General features: G+C 48.1%; 1 protein-coding gene across 4 annotated transcripts in view; it reads left to right on the top strand.

The window, feature by feature from the left end:
• Positions 1–23,748, top strand: part of LOC140389605 (glycogenin-1-like) — a 91,374-nt gene extending 67,626 nt beyond the window's left edge. For 3 of the 4 annotated variants that reach the window (XM_072473871.1, XM_072473873.1, XM_072473874.1), the window contains exons 5-8: positions 11,010–11,136; positions 16,154–16,376; positions 20,869–20,925; positions 21,361–23,748. In XM_072473871.1, the coding sequence (XP_072329972.1) occupies positions 11,010–11,136; positions 16,154–16,376; positions 20,869–20,925; positions 21,361–21,525 (572 nt within the window). In that variant the 3' untranslated portion in view covers positions 21,526–23,748. The remainder of the gene's footprint in view (positions 1–11,009; positions 11,137–16,153; positions 16,377–20,868; positions 20,926–21,360) is intronic. The other variant, XM_072473872.1, reaches the window with a different exon arrangement.
• Positions 23,749–23,972: the final 224 nt, after the last annotated feature.

Raw genomic sequence — 23,972 nt, 5'->3', positions numbered from 1 at the left:
AAGCCCCAAATCCTGAGCCATTTATATGCATCAATAGCTCACCATTATTGATATTCCTGGTGTAACAATCTAAACCTGATTTTGTTTCTTCCAAAACTTAGGAAGATTCCAGAATGTGTCCGATATCCGATGTAGTTTCCAATATCTCAAGGGTCTGACTTCCCCACAACTTTCTTAAGTCCATTATTTGACTTAAACTAGAGGTTAAATTAGCTGCCTTGCCCAGCATACATTTGTCAGCTGGATTCATGTTATTGAGATCAACCTTTCTAACCATAATTGACTATAATAATTGAAGTGCCACATGTGGTAACCAGAAACAGTAATTAATATGATTAATACAGTCACTAGTCCAGGAGGTAATGACTGTGACCCCTGCTCACAGCACAGAAGGAGGCCATTTGGTCATTGTGTTTGTGCCAAACCTGTGTTGGAACAATCCAAAACTAATCCCACTGCCCTGTGCTCTCCTTTATATTCTTGTATCGTTCTCTGCTCCAAATATTTTGCTTTTATACAATACAGTAGTGTCTGCATCTTACACTGCGATGGCAAAGTGTATAATGCTGTAACAACCCTATCAAGAGGTTCTTAAAATCACTTTCTCATTCTTCTTGTCAATTTTAAATTGAGGACCCCTCATCACTGACTCCCCAAGCAAAGGAAATGGTCACCTTTAGCTCCATTAATGCTCTTCAATAATTTAACAAACAACTTACTCTTATTCACAGGTGCTCTGGTGGAATTAGCTCCAGTATCTCAGTTCTCCCCTCTGAACTCGGGGTTCCCACACCTGGCATCGTCCCAGTGAATCTACACGTTATGTTCTCAGAAGCTTGAATATCTTTTTCCGGAATTGGGTGCTCGACACTTCACACAGTATTCTCACTGCTGTGTAGTCAATGTACTGCTGTATCAGCACATTATGCATTATTTCCAAACTCTCCATGTTGCTGGAGACTTGTGCCGAAATTTGGAGAACTGTCCTATAGGCTAGTCGGGCAACAGCCTGACACAGTCAAACTGACAGAATCATTCATTTTAGTCCCAGTTTCCTACATCAACACCCTGGTATGTCCTGTTCTATCAACATGACAGACTCATCGGAGGTAGTGGCAGAGTGGCATACAGTTAACATTGCTCGGGCCTAGGAGTCCTCAACATTGACTCTGGACTCATAGTTTCATGGCATCAGGATAATCATGAGCAAGGAAACCTCCTGCTGATTACGTCTACATACCACCCTCCCTCAGCTGATGGATCAGTACTCCTCCATGTCAAATCCACTTGAAAGAGTTACTGAAGGTAATAAGGGCACAAAGGTGACGCAGTTTGGGGAATTACAATGCCCACCATTAGGAGTGGTCCAATGGACTGGATTGGATTGGATTGGATTTGTTTATTGTCATGTGTACCGAGGTACAGTGAAAAGTATTTTTCTGCGAGCAGCTCAACAGATCATTAAGTACATGGGAAGAAAAGAAAATACATAATAGGGCAACACAAGGTACACAACGTAACTACATAAGCACTGGCATCGGATGAAGCATACAGGGTGTAGTGTTAATGAGGTCAGTCCATAAGAGGGTCATTTAGGAGTCTAGTAACAGCGGGGAAGAAGCTGTTTTTGAGTCTGTTCGTGCGTGTTCTCAGACTTCTGTATCTCCTGCCCGATGGAAGAAGTTGGAAGAGTGAGTAAGCCGGGTGGGAGGGGTCTTTGATTATGCTGCCCGCTTTCCCCAGGCAGCGGGAGGTGTAGATGGAGTTAATGGATGGGAGGCAGGTTTGTGTGATGGACTGGGCGGTGTTCACGACTCTCTGAAGTTTCTTGAGGTTCTGGGCCGAGCAGTTGCCATACCAGGCTGTGATGCAGCCTGATAGGACGCTTTCTATGGTGCATCTGTAAAAGTTGGTAAGGGTTAATGTGGACATGCCGAATTTCCTTAGTTTCCTGAGGAAGTATAGGCGCTGTTGTGCTCTTTTGGTGGTAGCGTCGACGTGGATGGACCAGGACAGATTTTTGGAGATGTGCACCCCTAGGAATTTGAAACTGCTAACCATCTCCACCTCGGCCCCGTTGATGCTGACAGGGGTGTGTACAGTGTACTTTGCTTCCTCAAGTCAATGACCAGCATTTTAGTTTTGCTGGCATTGAGGGAGAGATTGTTGTCGTTGCACCACTCCACTAGGTTCTCTATCTCCCTCCTGTATTCGGACTCGTCGTTATTCGAGATCCGGTCCACTATGGTTGTATCGTCAGCAAACTTGTAGATGGAGTTGGAACCAAATTTTGCCACGCAGCCGTGTGTGTACAGGGAATAGAGTCGGGGGCCATGGTACCAATGGTAACATTACTGACTGAGCTGGGCAAGTCCTGGGGGATATAGCTGCCAGACTGGGTCTGTGGCAGGTGGTGAGGGACTCAACGTGAGGGGAAAAACCAACTTGAGCTTGTCCTCAAACATCTGTCTGTCGCTGATGGGTTTGCCCATGACCATATTCATAGGAGTGACCACCGTACAGCCCTTGTGGAAACAGTCTCATCTTCTCATTGAGGACCCCCTCCAATGTGTTGTGTGACACTACCACCGTGCTAAAGGGGATACCCTCTTTCCTTCCCCATTCACAACCTGGGCAAGGCTGGTACTTATTGCCCATCCCTAGTTACCTTGAGAGGTGGTGGTAGGCTGCCTCCTGGAACCGAGAGCTCATTTCGGTGTAACTGAGTGGCTTGCTCAGCCACTTCGGAGGTCAATCAAGGGTCAGCTGCACTGAGGTGGAAGGTTGTCACATACAGGGCGAACTGGGTAAGGACAGCATGTCCCCCTCCCTTAAAAGAATGCGAGGGAAGCCATTTTGATCATGTGTTGCTGCCGAGTTATTCTGTTAAATTACTTTTCTTTTTAAATATGCCACTCCCAAGAACTTATTGCGACCTGGAGTTGACCTAATTCTGTAACCATGTGGTTTATATGTCAAAATGTTGTGGTGAACTGTCTACAGGAACTGGTTATGCTGGTGCTGTAGTTCTGTAAAATGCTAATTAGCAAGCGCAGGCACTGAAATTACATTATATTTACAGAATTTTACACTTGTCGTGTTGGGTGTTCCGATGCACAAATGATCCAACACGGCTGTAGATGGTACAACTCTGTTTTATTGTCTTAAAAAATGACAACTACTAACTGCTGGCTTGGGTACGTGCTTCACCAGCTAACCTGTGAACCCAGCCCTATCATGATCTTGATGAGGCACTCAGCACATATTCTATGTCTGAGTGGCGCGCTGGGAGCTCTGTGCTCTGAGCGATCTCCTGGTAGAATGAGCGGGAACTGTGGTGTTCCCTGTTTTATAGTGCGTGTGCTCTCACTGGTGATTGGCTGCGATGTTGTGTGTGTGTTGGTTGGTCCAAATGCCTGTCCATCAGTGTGTGTGTGATTGCACCATGATATGCTGATGTGGATATCATGACAACACTGTGAGCTGGGTCATGGTTAGGTGTTGCCTCGTTTAACTGTCCATTTTAATGAGTACTCAAGAAGTGACTTAAAATGGCAGTTATATTTCAGCTGGCTGATTGCTGAATAAGTGTGGTATCTTACAACTTTCTGTGGCAGCCACACTTCCACCACATATTGAGATGTGATGTCTACTTTCTTTGGGTACTTCTGTTTTTCATGAGGAAATTCTACGGTCTCCAGCAAATCTGGCAAGTTGCTGCCAATATCGTAATAACTGTACGCAGGGAGTCGATGGACAGTTTTAACAGGAAAAAAAAGACTTGCATACATTTAGCGCTTTTCAAGGCATGCTTTATAGTGAGGCACGATAAATTTGGCTGGAGACGAAGTTGAATTCAAACTAAGGCTTTATTAGTATCTGAAGTGTGGCCTCCTACAGCAGCTGACGAAATGGCTGCTAGCTGAAGGCCACGCATATTTATAACCCGACTCCTGGGCGGAGCTAGCATGCAGGGGACCAGGTGAACCAACCTGTAGTGCAGGTTCTACCGCACAACCCTTAATATAGGAACACAGTGGTTTACCACATTCACCCCATGTTAAAATTGAGTCCGGCGGGGGGGTGGGGTGGGGGGGGGGGGGGGGTGGATAACTATATACAATTCGCAATCTTTAATATTTACAGAACAGTGGGGGAAAAAAATGTCTCTGGTCATCCGGTGGGCCGGTCAGAGGTTCAGCCGGTCCGGCGCCTTGATCGTCCTCTGGGATCGACGAAGTGGAGCCGGCGATGTTGGTGCTGTCGTGGTCGAAGTTGACTCCAGGAGCGTGCCAAAATCCTCTTCATCAACGGGGGTGGGCAGGGGGAGGACGGGCGGTCCTAGGGGGGGGGTGATGGGGATGGCGGGGGAGGGGAGGGTAGCGACGGGGGTGATGCGGGGGTGGAACCTGCTGGTGCCAGGTCCCTGAGGGAGTCGGTATCCTGGCGGCTGTCGGGGAACGCCACGTAGGCGTACTGTGGATTTGCGTGGAGCAGGTGCACCCTTTCCACCAATGGATCCGCCTTGTGGAGCCGCACATGTTTACGGAGAAGCACGGTTCCCGGAAGTGTGAGCCAAGTTGGGAGTGATACCCCGGATGTGGACTTCCTGGGGAAGGCAAAAAGACATTCATGCAGTGTACTGTTAGTAGCAGTGCAAAGTAATGAGCGAATGGAAGGTAGTGCATCAGGGAGGACCTCTTGCCAGCAGGTGGCCGGGAGATTTCTGGACCGTAGGGCCAGCTGGACGGCCATCCATACCGTCCCATTCTCCCTTTCTACCTGTCTGTTTCCCTGGGGGTTGTAGCTCGTCGTTCTGCTGAAGGCGATACCCCTGCTGAGCAGGAACTGACGTAGCTCATCACTCATGAATAAGGATCCCCTGTCACTGTGGATGTAGGCGGGGAAGCCGAACAGAGTGCAGATAGAATTGAGGGCTTTAATAATGGTGGCAGACGTCATGTCGGGGCATGGGATGGCGAAGGGAAAACGGGAGTATTCATCGATCACACTGAGGAAATACATGTGTCGGTCGGAGGAGGGGAGGGGGTCTTTGAAATCCACGCTGAGGCGTTCAAAGGGGCGGGAGGCCTTCACCAGGTGCGCGTGGTCAGGCCGGTAGAAGTGCGGTTTGCACTCCGCACAGACCTGGCAGTCCTTGGTGATCATCCTTACTTCCTCGACGGAGTAGGGCAAATTATGTGCCTTAATGAAGTGGTACAACCGTGTGACCCCTGGGTGACAAAGGCTGTCGTGCAGGATCCGGAGTCAGTCTGCCTGTGCGGTGGCACATCTACCTCGGGATAGGGCGTCTGGGGGCTCGTTGAGTTTGCCATGGCGATACTTAATCTCGTAGTTATAGGTGGAGAGCTCGATTCTCCACCGCAAGATTTTGTCATTTTTGATCTTGCCCCGCTGTGTGTTGAACATGAAGGCTACCGACCGTTGGTCAGTGAGGAGAGTGAATCTCCTGCCGGCCAGGTAATGCCTCCAATGTCGCACAGCCTCAACGATAGCGTGGGCCTCCTTTTCGACGGATGAGTGCCGAATTTCGGAGGCATGGAGGGTGCAGGAAAAGAATGCCACGGGACTGCCTGCCTGGTTGAGGGTGGCGGCAAAGGCGACTTCTGATGCATCGCTGTCTACTTGGAAAGGAAGTGTTTTGTCTACAGCGTGCATTGTGGTCTTGGCAACATCAGCTCTGATCCGGACGAAAGCCTGTTGGGCCTCGGCCGTCAGGGGAAAATGAGTGGACTGTATGAGTGGGCGGGCCTTGTCCGCATAGTTTGGGACCCACTGAGCGTAATACGAGAAGAACCCCAGGCAGCGTTTGAGGGCCTTGGGGCAATGGGGGGGGGGCGCATGCGGTCAGGATCGGGCCCCAGAACTCCATTCTGGACCACGTAGCCAAGGATGGCTAAGCGGTTTGATCAGAACACACACTTCTCCTTGTTATACGTGAGGTTGAGGAGAGTGGCGGTGCGGAGAAATTTAGCGAGGTTGGCATCGTGGTCCTGCTGATCATGGCCGCAGATGGTCACATTGTCTAGGTACAGAAACGTGGCCCGCAAGCCGTACTGGTCGACCATTCGGTCCATGTCCCTTTGGAAGACCGAAACCCCATTGGTGACGCCAAAGTGGACCCTAAGGAAGTGATATAGCCTGCCGTCTGCCTCGAAGGCGGTGTATGGCCTGTCCGATTTACGGATGGGGAGCTGGTGGTAAGCGGATTTCAGGTCCACCGTTGAGAAGACCCAGTACTGTGCAATCTGGTTAACCATGTCAGATATGCGTGGGAGGGGGTACGCGTCGAGTTGCGTGTACCTGTTGATGGTCTGGCTGCAGTCCACGACCATTCAATTTTTCTCCCCAGACTTAACCACTACCACTTGAGCTCTCCAGGGGCTGTTGCTGGCCTCGATGATTCCCTCCTGAAGCAACCACTGGACCTCGGACCTGATGAAGGCCTTATCCTGAGTGCTGTACCATCTGTTCCTGGTGGCGACGGGTTTGCAATCTGGGGTTAGATTGGCAAAGAGGGAAGGGGGATCGACCTTTAGGGTCGCGAGGCCGCACACAGTGAGGGGTGATAATGGTCCGCCGAATTTAAGGGTCAGGCTCTGGAGGTTGGACTGAAAATCCAGGCCAAGGATAAGTGCAGCGCAGAGGTTAGGGAGGATGTAGAGGCGAAAACCGTGGAACTCTACGCCTTGGACTGTGAGCGTGACCGTGCAGTACCCCGGATCGCAACGCGATGGAATCCGGAGGCCAGGGAGATACTTTGATTGGTAGGGTGTACCTTAAGGGAGCAGCGCCTTACTGTATTTGGATGTACAAAGCTCTCGGTGTCCCGGAGTCTAGTAGGCAGGAGGTCACGTGGCCGTTGACTTTCACGCTGGTGGATGCGTTGGTCAGAGTGTGTGGTCTGGACTGGTCGATTACCATGGATGCGAGTCATGGTTGATCGTCAGGTAGTGAGGCGGCCGCTGCGTCGGGGTCCTGAAACGCCGTTGGTCTCCGTGTGCTGTGGGGTGGACAAGATGGCGGCACCCGGAGGTCCTGGGGGTCACAAAATGGCGGCACCCATGGAACGCACGTTGCGGGGGTGGAGCAAGATGGTGGCGCCCATTGCTCGCACATGGCCTGGGGAGGATAGCGGCACCCATTGTCCGTGACCGGGGGGGGACGGTCGGGCCTGGCACACCGCTGCAGGAGGGTAGGATAGCGGCGCCCATTGTCCGTGACCGGGGGGAGTGGGGGCTGCCGCTGAGCGGGCCTGGCACACCGCTGCAGGAGGGGAGGATAGCGGCGCCCATTGTCCGTGACCGGGGGGAGTGGGGGCTGCCGCTGAGCGGGCCTGGCACACCGCTGCAGGAGGGGAGGATAGCGGCGCCCATTGTCCGTGACCGGGGGTAGGGGGCGACCGCTGCCGTTGAGCGGGCCTGGCACACCGCTGCGTAGTGGCCTTTCTTCCCGCAAGCCTTACAAAGGGCAGCGCGGGCCGGGCAGCGTTGGCGGGGGTGTCTTTGTTGGCCGCAAAAATAGCATCGGGGCCCCCCAGAGATCACTGGCTGGCGCGTAGCGCAGGCGTACTGGGTGGGTAGCGCCCCCGCTGGGGCGGCTGCCTGTGGGGCCCATGAAGCATAGGAGGAGTGGGCCGCGCAGTTGAGGGCGTAGGACTGGACATTGCGCAGGGCGACCGTCATGGAAAGCTAGTGTTTTAGTCTCTGCGAGGTCGCACGTGGCCCCTTCTAGGAGCCGCTCTGCCTGATAACATCGGACCCAATCCCAGTTACAAAAGCGTCCCTCATAAGGAGATCTGAGTGCTCCTTAGCTGTAACGTCCTGGCACTCACAGTCCCGAACTAGTGGGATCAGGCCCTCCAGATGTCCTCGATTGAATCACCAGGTAGTTGAGTACGCGTTGCGAGCACGTGTCTGGCGACGAGCGTGTTCGTCTTCTGCTCATAACCCTCTTTGAGTCGAGTCATAGCGTCAGTGTAATTGGGCGCATCCTGGATCAGCGGGAAGATTTTAGAGTTAAGTCTGGAGTACAAGATTTGAATCTTCTGAGCCTCTGGAACAGGGGTCGGCGCCGCGTTGATATACGCTTCAAAACAAGCTAGCCAGTGCTGGAAGTCCTTTCTGGCGTCGCTTGCGTATGGATCCAGCTGCTGTCGATCTGGTTTAATCCGGAGGTCCATCTTCTGAATCAGATACTAATAAATTGAGGCACGATCAATTTGGCTGGAGACGAAGTTGAATTCAAACTGAGGCTTTATTAGTATCTGAAGTGTGGCCTCCTACAGCAGCTGATGAAATGGCTGCTAGCTGAAGGCCACGCATATTTATAACCCGGCTCCTGGGCGGAGCTAGCATGCAGGGGCCCCGGTGAACCTGTAGTGCAGGTTCTACCGTACAACCCTTAATATGGGAACACAGTGGTTTACCAAATATAGCCAATTAAACACTTGTTGAAGTGTAGCCACTGTTGTGATTTAGGAAATTGTAATAGATGATGATAAAATAATCAGATTTAGTGATGTTGAGTGAAAGTTAAATATTGACCAAGATGCCCTGGTTGAACCCCCCTACACTTCTTCAAAATAATGTCATGGTATCTTTTACATTGGAGGGTCTTGTGGAGCAGTGAGCAACATTCCTGCCTCTGAGTCAGAAACTCTGGGTTCAAGTCCCATTCCAGGGATGGTCAAGGAAGGTACATTCATAACGCAGGGCACACAGGTTGCGTGTCAACCAGCAAATCCTTCCAAACACCCCAATGGCTGGCAGTAGGAGGAGGAGAGAATCCATGGCCAGCCACACTTGATGTTGCTTGACGGCCCTCAAGCTACATGTCCCTGGCGACAGACTAGCAACCTTTTCCAGGAATTGCTATCTATGGAAACAGTCAAAAGTCTGCCTTAGTGCGGCACTAGATATGGGAGGAGAATTGGACTAGACTCTGCTACATTTACCTGACAGTGCCTCAGATGGCTGGCATCTCTGTTTGTGCAGTACTCCCCTCGATGCTGCACTGGGAGTGTCAGTTTATACTCTGTCTCTTGAGTAGGATCTGAACTTATGATAAATGGCTTTAAATTAGGAGCTGGAACACATCATCCTTTGACTCGAAAATGAGAATGCCACCAACTAATCCATGCTATCATAAGCACTGTGGTAATACCAGGTATTGCAGTACCTGAGAGAGGAATGACCATTGGCTAGACCACGGGGTCTACCATTGGGTAATGTTAATATCCCGCCCTGAGAGGCGGGGTATAAGAACCGATGCCGTCCCAGCAGCCTCCACTTCTGTAACATCGCTGCTGGGTACAGTTCTATCTGATTAAAGCTGAAACGATATGACTCCTCGTGGTCTCAAGAGTATTGATTGTGCATCAAGCACACAATCTTTAATCTGCATCATCTGTGTTATAATTGGGAGTGTTTGTTACTGCACTGGGTGTCCAAAGGAACTCCAATCACTGACATCCCTCTTCTTAATCTTAAAAAAAAACAATTCCAAAGGACCACATCTTACAGTCTAGGATATCTTATGAAATGTAAATACACGTCCTTTTGTAGTAAAGGAGATCCTCATAATTGTATCAAGTTACATGGATTCCTTTCTATATAGAATATTGGGGGAGGGAGAAGAGAGTGTATTGAGGATTAAAGTGTGTGCCACTAAAAGCGGCCATAAATATTTCTTGCCCAAGTGAAGGCTGTGCAAACACAAGTGCAGTGTTTCGAAAACTGCCATGCAAGCCATTTTTGTTTTGAGTTGGACATCCTCGCCATATATGGCGTTGATCAGAAGGAAGCAAAATAACATTCCGTATAGGAATTTGAGGGTAAGTGTCACAGGCTAAGTATTTGGCATGATCTGCACTTCCAAAGCGCAAGAAGCCAAATTCCCCCCTATCATTCGCGAGGTGGAAAATGGAGCTCGCCTGCTTGATCTGTGAGCTGCAGGTGCACATACTGTGGGTGTACAGACTGTTTCAGCTCAATCAGATGGACAGTGGGCTATATTAATCTTCAGTTTAATTGGACTTTCAGAATTCCGGTGACTTGTGTATTATTGAGGAGTCCTTGAGGAGTGTAAACAAGCTATCACCAAAATGCATTTTGCAGCTTAAGAGTTGGTTCAGTGCAACTCACATTTTACTGTCAGACTCACTCTCGTTCCACTCAGCAGCTTTTGGCAGATCCGACACAGCAAGATTTTTAATGTCGGATTTAACATCCTGTTTTAGTGGTATGACTGCTTGCAGCTTTAATGTTGGGAGCTGAGTTCATCACTGTGTACAGCAGCTGAGGCTGTTATCTGTGGATCGATGTACACTATATGAAATGAAAATCACTTATTGTCACAAATAGGCTTCAATGAAGTTACAGTGAAAAGCCCCTAGTCACCATATTCCGGCACCTGTTTGGGGAGGCTGGTACGGGAATCGAACCGTGCTGCTGGCCTGCCTTGGTCTGCTTTAAAAGCCAGCGATTTAGCCCAGTGAGCTAAACCAGCCCCTGATTGAGCCTTTCTGTTACCTCAATATGATAGTAATGATTGGCGACTCCCCAACTTGAAACTGTCATTCTTGTTTGCAAATCCTCCCATGGCTTTGCCCCTCTTTATCCCCCCTAATCACCCTCGGCCCCCGAGCCCTCCCAGATCTCGCTGCTAACCGAGATCTTCCCTGTTGATTTTGATTTTCATGGCTCCATCATTGGTGCCGGTGCTTTCAGCTGCCGAGGGCCCAAGCTCTGGAATTCCCTCCCTAAACCTACCCAGCTCTCCTCGCCAAAAAAACCTAGCTCTTGGTCAACATTTCTGGTCAATTGTCGTGCCGTCGTGTGACTCTGCGTCCCTGTTTTATTTGATAACACTCCCGTGAAGTGGATTGTTTGTTTTACCATTTCAAAGCTGCTTTGAATGCAACTTGTTGTTAAAAAGACAAATGGTGTCTGGCACCTTAACATTGTGAAGTTATTGTTTTAATGTAGGAGGGGACCAGGGTTTATTGAACAGCTTCTTCAGCAACTGGGCAACAGCGGACATCAATAAACACCTGCCGTTCATTTACAATCTGAGCAGCGTGGCAATCTATTCCTACCTTCCTGCTTTCAAACAGTGAGTATGTACAGGGTAATTTCTTCAAGTAATTTGGAGGTGGATTTAATTGTAGCTTTCTGGAAGGGAAAAACGTTCTCAGGGCATCGGGGGAAGGGTGGCGGCGTGAGACTGGTTACATTGCTCCGACTCACAAGAATTGTTTCCCTCGTTTTGGGGAGCGCCAGTGGTTAATGAGCCCAGAACCCCTCCTGGTACCATGATCTACAAAGTCTAGTCCATTTAGGCTCCGAAAAGGAACAGAACTGAAGAACACAAGATATAGGAACAGGAGTAGACCATACAGCTTGTCCGCCATTCAATACAATCAATGCTGACCTTGGGCTAGTTGACAAGGCACCAGGGCTGGATGAGATGCATCCAAGGATATTGAAGGAAGTGAGAGTGGAAACAGTACGGGCACTAGCTCTAATCTTTCAGTCTTCCCTGTACTCAGGAGAGGTGCCAGAGAACTGGAGAATTCAGATATTACGCTCTTATACCAAAAAACTTGTACGGGTAAGCCCGTCAATTACAGACTGGGAAGGGGCGGGGAAGCCTCTAGAAATAATTGCTTGAGATAGAATTAATAGTCACATGGAAAAATGTGGGTTGATTAGGAAGAGCCAGCATGGATTTCTAAAGGGGAAATCATGTTTAACTAACATGATGGGTATCATGGTGGCTCAAAGGTTAGCACTGCTGCCTCACAGCACCAGGGACCCGGTTCGGTTTCAAACTTGGGTGACTGCATGGAGATTGTACGTTCTCGCCATGTCTCCATGGGTTCTCTCCGGGTGCTCCGGTGTCATCCCACAGACCAAAGATGTGCAGGTTAGGTGGATTGGCTATGCTCAAATTGCCCCTTGCGTCCAAAGCTGTGCAGGTAACATAGGGTTACAGGGTAGGGGGATATGGCAGGGAGTGGGCCTAGCTAGGGTGCACTTTCAGATGTTCAGTGCAGACTTGATGGGCCAAATGGACTGTAGGGATTCTATGGTTCTATGGATGGTGTTTTTTGAAGAGGTGCAGAAAGGATCAATCAGGTTTATATAGTGTACATGGATTTTCAGAAGGCATTAAATACAGTGCCACACAACAGCCTTGTGAGAAAAGTAATAACCCATGGAACAAAAACGGACAGTTGGAACGTGGATACAAAATTGGCTCAATAATAGGAAGCAGAGAGTAATGGTCAATGGATATTTGTCAGGCTGCAGGAAGGTTTGTCGTGGTTGCAATTTTCCTGATATATATTAATAACCTAGATCTTGGTGCGCAGGAAACAGTTTCAAAAGTTTGTGGATGACACAAAACCTGTATTATAAATTGTGAGGAGAACAATCTAGAGCTTCTGTAATAATCCACAGGAGGCAGGGGTGCAGTCACTACTCCAGTATTTATTTGCAATAACTATATACAAGAGCAGCTCCAAACAGTGCTGCTAGCATTCCAGTCAACTTAAGACTCCCTCACAAAACCTACACAGGTGCTTGAATGGGCCCCTTCATTGAGCTATCATTGAGGGAGCTCATACTCCAATTGGCCAACCAATAATGCCAATTGGAGGTCATTACAGCTTCAAAAGGACATAGAGAGGTTGGTGGAGTGAGAAGATGGGCAGCTGATTAAGTTCATTGCGGAGAAGCGTGAAGTGATGCATTTTGGGCAGAAAACCATGGACAGGCAATATAAAATAAGGAATGTAATTCTTAAAGAGGTGCAGGAAAAAGGGATCTAGGTGTACATGTGCCTGGATCATTGAAGGTAGCAGGATAGGTGTGGAAAGCAGTGGATAAAGCATGCAGCCTGAGCTTTATTAATAAGAGCATGGGGTAAAAGAGCAGGAGGTTATGCTGAACTTATACAAGACACTGGTTAAACATCAGCTGGAGTATTGTGTACAGTTCTGGGCACCATACTATAGGAAGTGTGAGAACACGTTGATGGGAGTACAGAAGAGGTTTCCAAGAATGGTTCCAGGGATGAGAAGCTTCAGTTATGAGGATAGATTGATGAGGTTGGGACTGTTCTCCTTGGGGAGAAGAAGGCGAAGAGGAGATTTCATAGCAGTTTTCAGAACCATGAGGGGGCTGGACAAGAGCTGACGGGGAGAAACTGTTCTCACTCGTAAAAGGATCAAGGACGAGAGGGCGCAGATTTAAAGTGATTTGCAAAACGAGCAAATGATTTGTGAGAAAATCTTCTTCACACGGCGAGTGGTTCGGGTCTGAAACGCACTGCTTGGAAGTACGGTGGAGGCAGGTTCAGTCGTGGCATCCAAGAGGGGATTGGATGCTTAAAAAGATGTTCAGGGGGATGGGTATGGGGAGAAGGCAGGAGAATGGCATTAAATCATCAACCAGTGACCAATTCAAGTGGAGAGCTGTCACGATTCTGCGAATGTCACTTTCCTGCCGGCTCCCCATATTCTTTTTTTCTGAGAGACCACAAATCTATCCCAGTCTTAACTGTATTTAACGATGGGGCATCTACAACCCTCTGGGATAGAGAATTCTAAAGATTCACAACACTTTGAGCGAGGTAATTTCTCCTCATCTCAGTCCTAAATGACTGTCTCCTTTATCCTAAAACCGTGCCCCTATATTTTAGACTCTTCAGCCAGGGATCGTCAGTTGTATCTTGTACAGGTTTATACAGTGATGGTACACATCACTCTCCGGTACAGTCGTGAATCGTGGCCCCCTGGAACACTTACACATCATGGAAGGCACTACATTATTGATACGAGAACCAGATCAGCCCGGTCTTTCTAGTATACCAGGCAGGATGTCAAAATTAAACATAAAAGAGTTTCTGATCTTTCCCAAGTTTAAAATGTGATTATTGGGGCAGCACGGTGGCGCAGTGGTTCGCACTGAGACTACGGCGCTGAGGACCTGGGTTCGAATCCCGGCCCTGGGTCACTGTCTGTGTGGAGTTTGCACATTCTCCCCGTGTCTGCGTGGGTTTCACCCCCACAACCCAAAGATGTGCTGGTTAGGTGGAGTGCCCCTTAATTGCAAAAAATTAATTGTGTATTCTAAACTTATATTTTTTTTAAAATGTGATTATTAACAACACCTGGGAACGAAAGGCAACAAGAACAATAGCGGAGACAGAAGAAAAGGCACAAAACCTTGCACCCACATCTCGTATACTGCAATGAAAATTAATTTTCCAGTATGACTAATCAGATATGAAAATGCTGTTTCTGTGAAAAAAAATAATTTGGGTGGAAAAGTAGCAATGTGGGACCGCTGATTGATGACATGTGTTTGCTGACACGCAATTCCATGCTGTTGGAGCCTGCCAGCGCCAAACGTATTGTCACCTTTTAGAGCTGCAGGTTTAAGGGCTTTTAGATTTGGCAGTGGAATGAGCCTGACTGACAATACCATTCTGTACCAGCGTGACCCAGTGCTGAAGCTAAAAGGAACAGCTGCCAGCTCTCTGCTGAGATAACATAATTAAAAATAGAAGGCTTATTTAAAGATCAAAACATGAATGAATCCCCCCCCCCCCCCCCCACCCCACTTCATAAAATTGAACAAAGGCTTCCTTTCAACTTTCAACCTGGCCTGATGGAACTCCAATACCACTGTGCTGTTGTTGTACGGACATTTTCTACCAATCACGCTCCAGTGCCGGACAGGAGCCGTACACCTGAAGTACAATGGGCCTAGCACTTGTATTTCCTGCCCAGGCCACCGGCACAGGCCCATCACCAGGCAAGAGACGGAAACCCAGCTGGAGGCTTCCACCCGCAGCGAGGGGAACTGCAAAGCGAAGGTCCAAAGATCCATCAGAGAAGTTGGGGAAACTGTCTTCACTCACCTTGCAGGGAATTAAAAACAGAAAATGATGGGAATACACCGCATCTTTCAACCGAAGGTCAGTGACCTGAACGTTAACTTTGGCCTGGAGTTTTTAAACGCAGACGGCTCCCCATCTTTGTGTGGACTCCCCAGCCCGTAATCCTTACTCTCCATGCCAAACCCCCCCCCTCCACCCACAAGCCCGAACCTGCCACCACACATCTTCACAGGGTTGAGGAATGGGGCCGGGTTGTAAATAGCGCATCCATGGTTCACTGGGGAACTGCACATGCTGCATGTGCAGGCTCGTCTGATTTTAGCTAGTAGGATGTGCCAAAACAAGACTTGGGAACATTAAAGCAGAGTCTTATAGTAACCAGGGTTTTGGAGAGATAGTAACACTTTTGGATTTGATTCCAGGGCACTTTTGGGAGACGTATGGTGCCCTTTGAGAGAGAGAAGGTGCCTTTTGGTCGAGATAAAGTGCCCTTTGGGATTGTTAAAAGTAGACATGAATGTGCACAAAAAAGGATAGCTCATTGGAACTTTTAAACAGAGACATGTAAAGGAACAGTATAACATATCCGGGAACCCTTGCTTGTCCTTTGCTCCTGTAAGTAGACATTTCATAGAATCACTGCAGTACAAAAGGAGGCCATTCGGCCCATCACGTTTGCACCGATCCTTCGAAAGACCACACTACCTAGACCCAATTCCCTGACTTATTCCAGTGACCCCACCCTAAGAGGCAATTTATCATGGCCAATCCACCTAACCTGCCCACCTTTGGACTGTGGGAGGAAGCAGAGCACCCGGAGGAAACCCACGCAGACACGGGGAGAAAGTGCAAACACCACACAGTTACCCGAGGTCGAAATCAAGCCCGGGACCCTGTCGCTGTGAGGCAACAGTGCTAACCACTGTGCCAACGTGCCGCCCCTTTTTTACTGCGCATTACATGATATAATATGCTTTTATTCTGTGTGATCATCTAATTTTAATGCACATTAACTGATGTAGACTTGTGTCCTTTTTCTGTGTGAATCAGTAGAATCTCCATTAACTGGTATAATTTTCTTGTCCTTGCAAGCAGCTTATGCTTCAAATTGCTGTAACCATTAATATTGGAGAACTGCTAATTTCAGATGAGAAGATGTTTTTTTTAAATTATTAGTTAGATCAGATCATAAATGCCCTCTGTTAAATGTGTGCAATCCTAGGTATGGTGCTGACGCTAAGGTGGTCCACTTTCTTGGCAACGTCAAGCCTTGGAACTACACCTATGACCCAACAACAAGATGTGTGATGAGAGATAGTCAAGACCATTCCTCTGTTGTTCACCCTGAGTTCCTCAATATGTGGTGGGACGCCTTTACGACATCTGTCTCGCCACTGCTCATAGAGCACGGTATCTCAAAGGAGGCTAGTCCTGGCAAACAAGAGGTACGTTGCGACAAAGAATGTAGATGTAAGCATGTTGAAATACTATCAGGCAAAATGTTTGAGACATTTTGACATGTTGGAGATCAACTAACATGTAGACAAGTGGCTGAAAAAAAATGACCCTATTTAACAATGTGACTTGTAGATGTTTTTCTTTAGGAGAAAGTAACTCCCTGCCTATTAGTTTTTGGGTATGCCAATAAATTAATTAAACAAACGCATCTATTTGTCTTTCATGCTGAGCTGATGCCATAGTTCAGAGGTTCCCAAACTTTTCCTAATGTGTACGCTCTTCCCAAAGCTACCAGCTGCCCATATACAGTGTGGCTTTAATATTTTAACCCCCTTGTTGGGTGAGAGTAATCCATTTACTAACTAGTACCAAAACCATCCATCTCCACTTCTGCAATATTGCCATCCCGATCACTGATATTTTTATCCCTTCTTTGTCGCGTTTAAACTCAATTGTCCCGATGCCCTCCCCATTTCCCACAAGCTCCCACTGTCCAAAACACTGTTAACTGTATCCTGATCAGCACTATGTCACATTTATCCATCATTGGCATCGACTGGCCTTTATCCCTGTCCCTCATCATATTTTATTTAAACTACTCCTTCTTATCAAAGTTCTTTTTAATTATATTACCTTCCACGCATCCTTCAGTCCCCCTTGAAACTTAATTTTACGTAACTCCTTCCCTTTGCCTCACCAGTTGTGCATCTTTCAGTGATATCGGCTCCACTTTCTCCCTGAATCTCTCCACATGGCCACCATTTTGGCCATGTTTTGGCCAGCCCTTGTTAACTTCTCCCTCCATGGCTTGCCTGCCTTTCCCCGCCAATGCCCATTTGTGAAGTCCCTTGGGATGCTTTTCTTTATGTTAAAAGCACTATATAGATGTTATTTTGTTTGAGTTTGTTATTTAGATTATTGTTTTGTATCTGCACACAGATCAACTAAATTTCTTAGTCGATATCCTTTTAAATGTTGGATTATCATGCACACATTTATATAAAAGGCAAATGGTGCATTTAGTCAGTAATGTTAGATTAAATGATCGGGGCGATTTTCAGCCAGCAATTGCCATCAGAGAGAATGGTGATGTGGGTGGAAAGTCCAGAGAGAATCGGGAAACGTGGAGCGGGATTCTCTGATTCTGAGACTACGTGTTGATGCCATCGTAAACGGCGTCGCATGCGCAGTGGGGCCGGTGTGATTTCCGCACATGCGCAGTGACTCCCTTCTCCGCGCCGGCCCGACGTAACATGGCGTAGGGCTACAGGGGCTGGCGTGGAACAAAGGAGGCCCCCAGCCCGAGAGGCCCGCCCGCCTATCGGTAGGCCCCGATCGCGGGCCAGGCCACAGCGGAGGCCCCTCCACGGGCCGGGACCCCCCCATCCCCCAACCAGGCCGCCCCCGGATCCACGCCGGATAAGACCAAATTAGAACGGCTCCGGCGGGACTCGGGTTTTATTGTCCGGCCTCTCGACCCAACCTGGGCGGAGAATCTCCAGGGGGCCCCGTAGAGCGGCCCCCGACCGGCGCACGCCGACCATGTCGGCGCCAATGGCACACCACCTTTAAAGGGCGTCGATTTTCCGCTCTCTGGAGAATCGCGTTCCGGCATTGGGGCGGCGTGGCGCAATTCGCGCCGGTCATGGCGATTCTCCGAATCACCCTTGATTCTCTCTGGAGAGATTGCATTTCCGATTTTTTTTCCCCCACCCCCTCATTGTGGCGTCATGACGTTCGTGCCGAGAACTGCATTTTAATGAATTTGGATACATTTTAATCTTATTACCCAGCCCCCCCCCCACTGAATATTCAAACCTCGCCAACGTGACATCATGTTGAAACCTGGATTCACACATTGGGATTCCTCCATGGGCGCAAAGTTAAGTATAGCCCCCAGGGGGGAGGGAGATGCCCAGGCAGTGGCTGAGGCAGTGTGTCAACCTGGCAGTGCCAGCCTGTGCCAGGAGGCAAAGTCAGGGGTGGGCCCTCGAGGGAGGCCAATGGGTAGGGAGGTTTCAGCTATGTGTGGTAGGAGGCTGCTGGAAAGCATGATGAGCGAAGGGGGAACTTGCAGGAATGGGGGTGGGGGGGAGGGGGGTGGACACTAAGTTAGGGGGAAGCCCGCGATACTTCCCTGGGGGTGGGGGGCGGAGCCCTGGTGATTGTCCGGTGGGTGTGGGTGGAGAGCCCCCGATACCTCCATGGTGAAGGGCAGGGGTTCCACTTCAGTTCTGATCGGGGTGCCCTTTAAAGGTGGTGTGCCAATCTCTGTGGAGCCTGGTGCCAGCTCCGCCAGGTCCCTACCCCCCAGAGTGACGGTGTAAAATTGCCCAGTTGTTTTAAGAAGAGGCTGAATATTTGGAAAGAAAACGGGCCTGTGCAGCCAGTTTTCAGTTTGAGCCTGACACTCTGGAAAAATATGGTAACAGTCCACCCGTAGAATTTCTGATTCTGTGCTATCAAGGGGTTTTTATTTTACAAAAAAGTATGAACGCTCTTACGTTCTTACCTAATTTGGTTTCCTGTCCTGCATCATCCTTATTGAAGAACCCGCCAGCCTCACCAACTCCTCCTAGCTCCTTTATACTAATCAACGGCAGCAGATTCTCAAAGGAACCAGGAGGCTCTCTTGGGAGCGGCTGAGTCACCCTGCCTGGAAGAGCCAGTCTGAAGGCATGGGTCTCCCAAAGCCCGTGATGGCAGTTGAGATCAGTGACCTGGAACAGTTGGCACCGCCCCTTCCCTTCCCTTTCGTCCCCTTCTCCCCAAGCCCCCATTAAGTCTAACTTTAGCCGGCGACCCTGCATCTTGGGAAGCGGCAGGCTGTTGGCAGGGTATCTTGCTTCTCTTGGCATAAGATTGGGTAAGTGACATTATAAGTCTCACCTTCCAGGATGGTGCATTACTCTTGGTGACCCTGCCAGCTCCCACATAGTGTGGAAGAGGTCAGGTCCTCCGCTTAGGCCCCAGACCCACACTAGGAAGCGCAAAGAGTGTGCTGTTGACCAAATAGGGCAGAGACCCATTTTCCTGGGACAAAGCCATTGGCCCATCCCTGGACCACACAAAGTGCCCAGGCATTTATCAGGAAGCTTTCTAACTTTTTACTCTATACAGACACACACACACACACACAGCATGAAAAAATAATGAATTTAAAAAAGGAGGGAGAATCGACCATTAGACAGTTTCTCTTGCATACCCTCCAGACATGTCTTGTGTACTCCCAGACGTTTCCGTATCACAGTTTGGGAACCACTGGCCTAAGTTGAATGAATTAACCCCTTAATGTGTGGGAGTTAAATGGTGACTTTTAATTTATTGATTTTAGGATTGTGAATTGGACAAGTAATGATTTAGGATCCAGTTCTTACCTTATTGAATATTCAAGAAAATGGTGCAAGAAAAGTGCCCTGCCCAATTTCTGCCTGCTGCTTGATCTCTGCGCCATGTCATGCAGGGAACGTGTGTCTACTTCAATGAAATGAATAATACAAAAGGGCGGCAGTGTAATCCTGGCGCAATCTGACACACGCTTGTCCTGGAAATCTGCTCAAATCAAGCAAAATGCTGACGCGCTGACCTCCCCCCCCCAAAAAAAATCTTCTTGTAAAAAAATCTTGAGGAAAATTTCAGCTTTCCGTCTGCTGTTTTGCATCTGAAAAACGGGCGGCTTGAGGTTTGAAGTGGGGGGGGGCGGGGGGGGGGAGGCGGATGGAGGGCTGGGTGAGGCGGATGGAGGGCTGGGTGGGATACCAGCCCCTTAAAGCTGAAAGGCCACCTGATAAAATGTGTGGGCAGATCTGTAAATACGAGAGCAGCCCAGCTGCCTGAAACATGGGCGAGGCTGTTCTAACAGCTGCAAATCTGGGCCTATAGTTGGATGCGGCGCTCTCTGACTGAAATACAGGTGCCCTTGGGTGGAGCTCGTTTCGGTTGTACTGGGCTCTGAGCCACAAACCATTCATCCTCAAAGGGACTGCCGCAGGCTGCTGGGAAAGAAAAGCCCAAATAAATCTTTCATCCTCTTTAGGACCAGGATGGATAAGCATGGGCGCCCTCTCATTCCTTGAAAAAAGAACCTTTGAGCTGCTGCCGGCGTGGCCGCGTTCCCAACCTCCCCTCGGATCGCCCTCCAGCACCCCCCCCCATCCCACCCCCAGAGCGGCGGACGATATTCCACCCTCCCCTGCAATGTGGGACCACTCACCACAGCAGCCTTTATGGTGTTGCTTGAAGAAAAAAATCGGACCCTTAACTTCCTGGTCCTTGGGTGTTGCCATTAAAATTACAAACTGTGCCTCTGAGCTGATTCCCCAACATTGCCGTTACTTTTTTTTTAAACTCTTGAAATGTCGGATCTCTGAACTGCGGTCGAGATGAGAAGCCGTTGTTGTATGCAGTAAACTGATGTGTGCAAGTTCCCACATTGACTCTTTTTCTCTGTCTTCACAAATATGTCTGGCAACCTTTCAGCTGTCATGCTTGGTCTATGCACTGGCTTTCACTTGTGGCTTGTCATTCTGTAGGAAGGTATGCTAAACTTCAAAGGTCCCTGTCCCTAAATTCAGTTCTCATTCAACTTTGGCTTGGTTAACTAACTTATGTGCACTTGTATCAGGGGAAGTCCTTGCTAACTATCGATGTAAATGCTGTTTAAAAATTGTGCTAGTGAAGTACATGACATCTTTAGTTAACAGTCAATGTGTCAAAGCTGACAAGTGCATGGGAACATTTTCTATTTCTATTTTATTTACTACCTAATAATGATCAGTACAAAGCTAAATCGCTGATCAGGGTTGGAATAAAACATAGCTTAACTGGCGGGTCTGAATGTTATATAATGCAGCGTTTCAGTACAAAACAGTTAGTTAGTCGTTTTAATGTAATTTAAAGAATTGTTCCAGTGTAATGGTGTATTTTCTGCAGATTGAAATTTTGCAGTTAACCTTCTCTTCTAATTAATAGGAGGAAAAGTTGAGTGAGGCTGTCTCCCAGCTTTCATTCACCCCACCCCCTCCAGTGGCATCCTCGGAAGAGCGCAGGAAAAAGTGGGAACAGGGTCAGGCTGATTACATGGGAGTAGATTCTTTCGAGAACATCCAAAAGAAGCTAGATGCCTACTTGAACTAAAGGCAGGTGACTGAACTCCCCGTGTGGCTACCCAGCGAGAACTGAGTACAGAAGGTCCATCGCGTCTAGGCTGGAGTTCAGTGCATGACTGGTTTGTACTTAACCTGTTAGTGGCATGGTGTTGAAATGGGTGTCGCTATCTGGCTGTCACCTCAAGTGATGAACATCTGTGGTAAGAATGTGGCAAAAGCCAGTGAACCTCGTCTTTCAAACACCTGAAGCAAATCTCTTCCCGGTATTCAATATTTTGCACATGGACACACTGCTGTAATGCTCCTCCAGGAGGCTTTTGGCTTAACTTAGTAAAACAGACTTAATTACATTTTTGAACCGTGTTATAGACACTGAGTTTAACAGGGCTTGCAGTATTTTACAGATGTTTGAAGTAGCTTCACATGCATGAAGAGCAATAACTGCAGCCCCCTCCTCCCAGACCCCCGTCCCCATCCTTCCCCACCCATCGACTTTACAAAGAAAACACTTTTACCCCTTTTCCACTGGGAGAAAAAGTAATTTCTATCTTTGAGACTTAACGGTGTGAAAAAAAAACCTGGAGATGGGATGTCTGTGCACTGTTCATAACCAGTATCTTGCAGAATTGTTACGTAGAACCGAAGACTTTCTCCACCCATTGTGGTATTTGTGATGTGATTAACCTGCTGACCATCAATTTCTATATGTCTCATAGGCACTTGACCCACAAAATAAACTTACTGGTTTGAAATTGTTGAATTTATTCACTGAATATATCTTCCCATTGATTTAATTATCTTGCATATCCAACTGCACTGCATAACCTCTTTGAACCATATTACAAACTACCAATGTTTAAAAGCTACTGGATAGATGCAAAAAAGGGGGTTGCATTGATATAGCGCCTTTCACAATCTCAGGATGTCCCGAAATGCAGAAAGTTTATTTTTAATGAAATATATATATATAAAGCAGCCAATGTGTGTAAAGCAAGTTTCCCCCCTAACCACAAAACCTGTTTTAGTTATATTACCTAGGGCATCTGGGGAAGTATTGCCCTGCGTTTTCTTCAAAATATTTCTATTGGATCTTAATGCCCACCTGAGAGGCCAGACTCAGTTTGTCTCACCCAAAAGGCAGCAGCTCTGACTGCAGAACGCTCCCTTCGTACAGCACTGTACCGGAGTGTCAAACTCAATTTTATGTTCACATTTCTGACCTGGAACTTGAACCTACAGCTTTGCTCTTCAAGACTGCGACCACAGACTCATGGCTAACATCGGAATCATTCGTCAGAGTGGATGAGATCTCTCAAAAAAAAACCTGATGGAATCCAGTTAATAAACCAGCCTGCCCTCGTATCTACACCCCAAACCATTTTAGGCATATAAGGGTCGGAATTACGAATGTATGCTATTGTTGGGTAATATCCCCTCCGGGTGCACACGTCCGGAATAGGGGCTGCAATGCCCACGATTGTACCCTAATATGGTTGGAAAGAATATCCTGAACAATGCACTGCAGTTTCCTTTTTTAAAAAGTAAATTTAGAGTAGCCAATTCATTTTTTCCAATTAAGGGGCAATTTAGCGTGGCCAATCCACCTAACCTCACATCTGCAATCCACCTAACCTAACCCGCACAAACATGAGGAGAACGTGCAAACTCCACACAGTGACCCAGAGCCGTGATTGAACCTGGGACCTCTGTGCCGTGAGGCAGCAGGGCTAACACACTGCGCCACCGTGCTGCCCTTGCACTGCAGTTTCCTGATCTGTGTGGCTGGCAGCGAGGTTCCATGTCGGTAGCCTGCATTTATGCAGCTAGCCCGACTGTTACCCCCAACCTGAGGTGTGAGACAACTGGGGAATCCAATTGGGTGTCAGGGCTGCAAATATTTCCGCTCAGCATGTATTATCAGGATACCACCTGAGCTCTCCTCAGGGTCCTGGCCAGTAATTAACCTCAATCAACATAAAAATAACACATTATTTCATCGTTACTGCACTCCTGTTTGTGCAATTTTGCTGTGCACACCCCGACTACTCTGTCACCGTGCCTACTCTCCGAATAGCAGTTAACTGCCCATCAAATGCCTCAGCGTTTTGAGATCATGAAAGGCACTGTAAATGTAAGTTCTATTTTTCATAAATGCAGTAACATTACTTATATCTTGTGTAGATTACTGGCAAAGTTACATTTTCAAATGCTGCATGTATATTCAAAAGGGAATTAAAGAGATTTCTGAGGACATATATGTACAGTTAGTTTTTTTCATTTGAGGGAACATGGCGATGGGGAGGGGGTGTGGAAGAAATATCTTTAAAATGCTGACAATCGTGCGAATTGTGACAGCAACGCATAACCTGAGCTCCTCTTTTTAGAACCGTTCCCTCAGCTTTCTTCGGTGCTGTCCTTGAGTGTTGTTATTTTATGGAGACCCAACAATTGAGAGGAGGTAGGTTTTTTTGCCAA

This window comes from Scyliorhinus torazame, chromosome 14 (assembly GCF_047496885.1).
Source record: "Scyliorhinus torazame isolate Kashiwa2021f chromosome 14, sScyTor2.1, whole genome shotgun sequence".
NCBI classification, from domain to species: Eukaryota; Metazoa; Chordata; class Chondrichthyes; order Carcharhiniformes; family Scyliorhinidae; genus Scyliorhinus; species Scyliorhinus torazame.
Note: the sequence above shows the minus strand (reverse complement) of the source record. Positions and strands in the feature narration are given on the sequence as shown.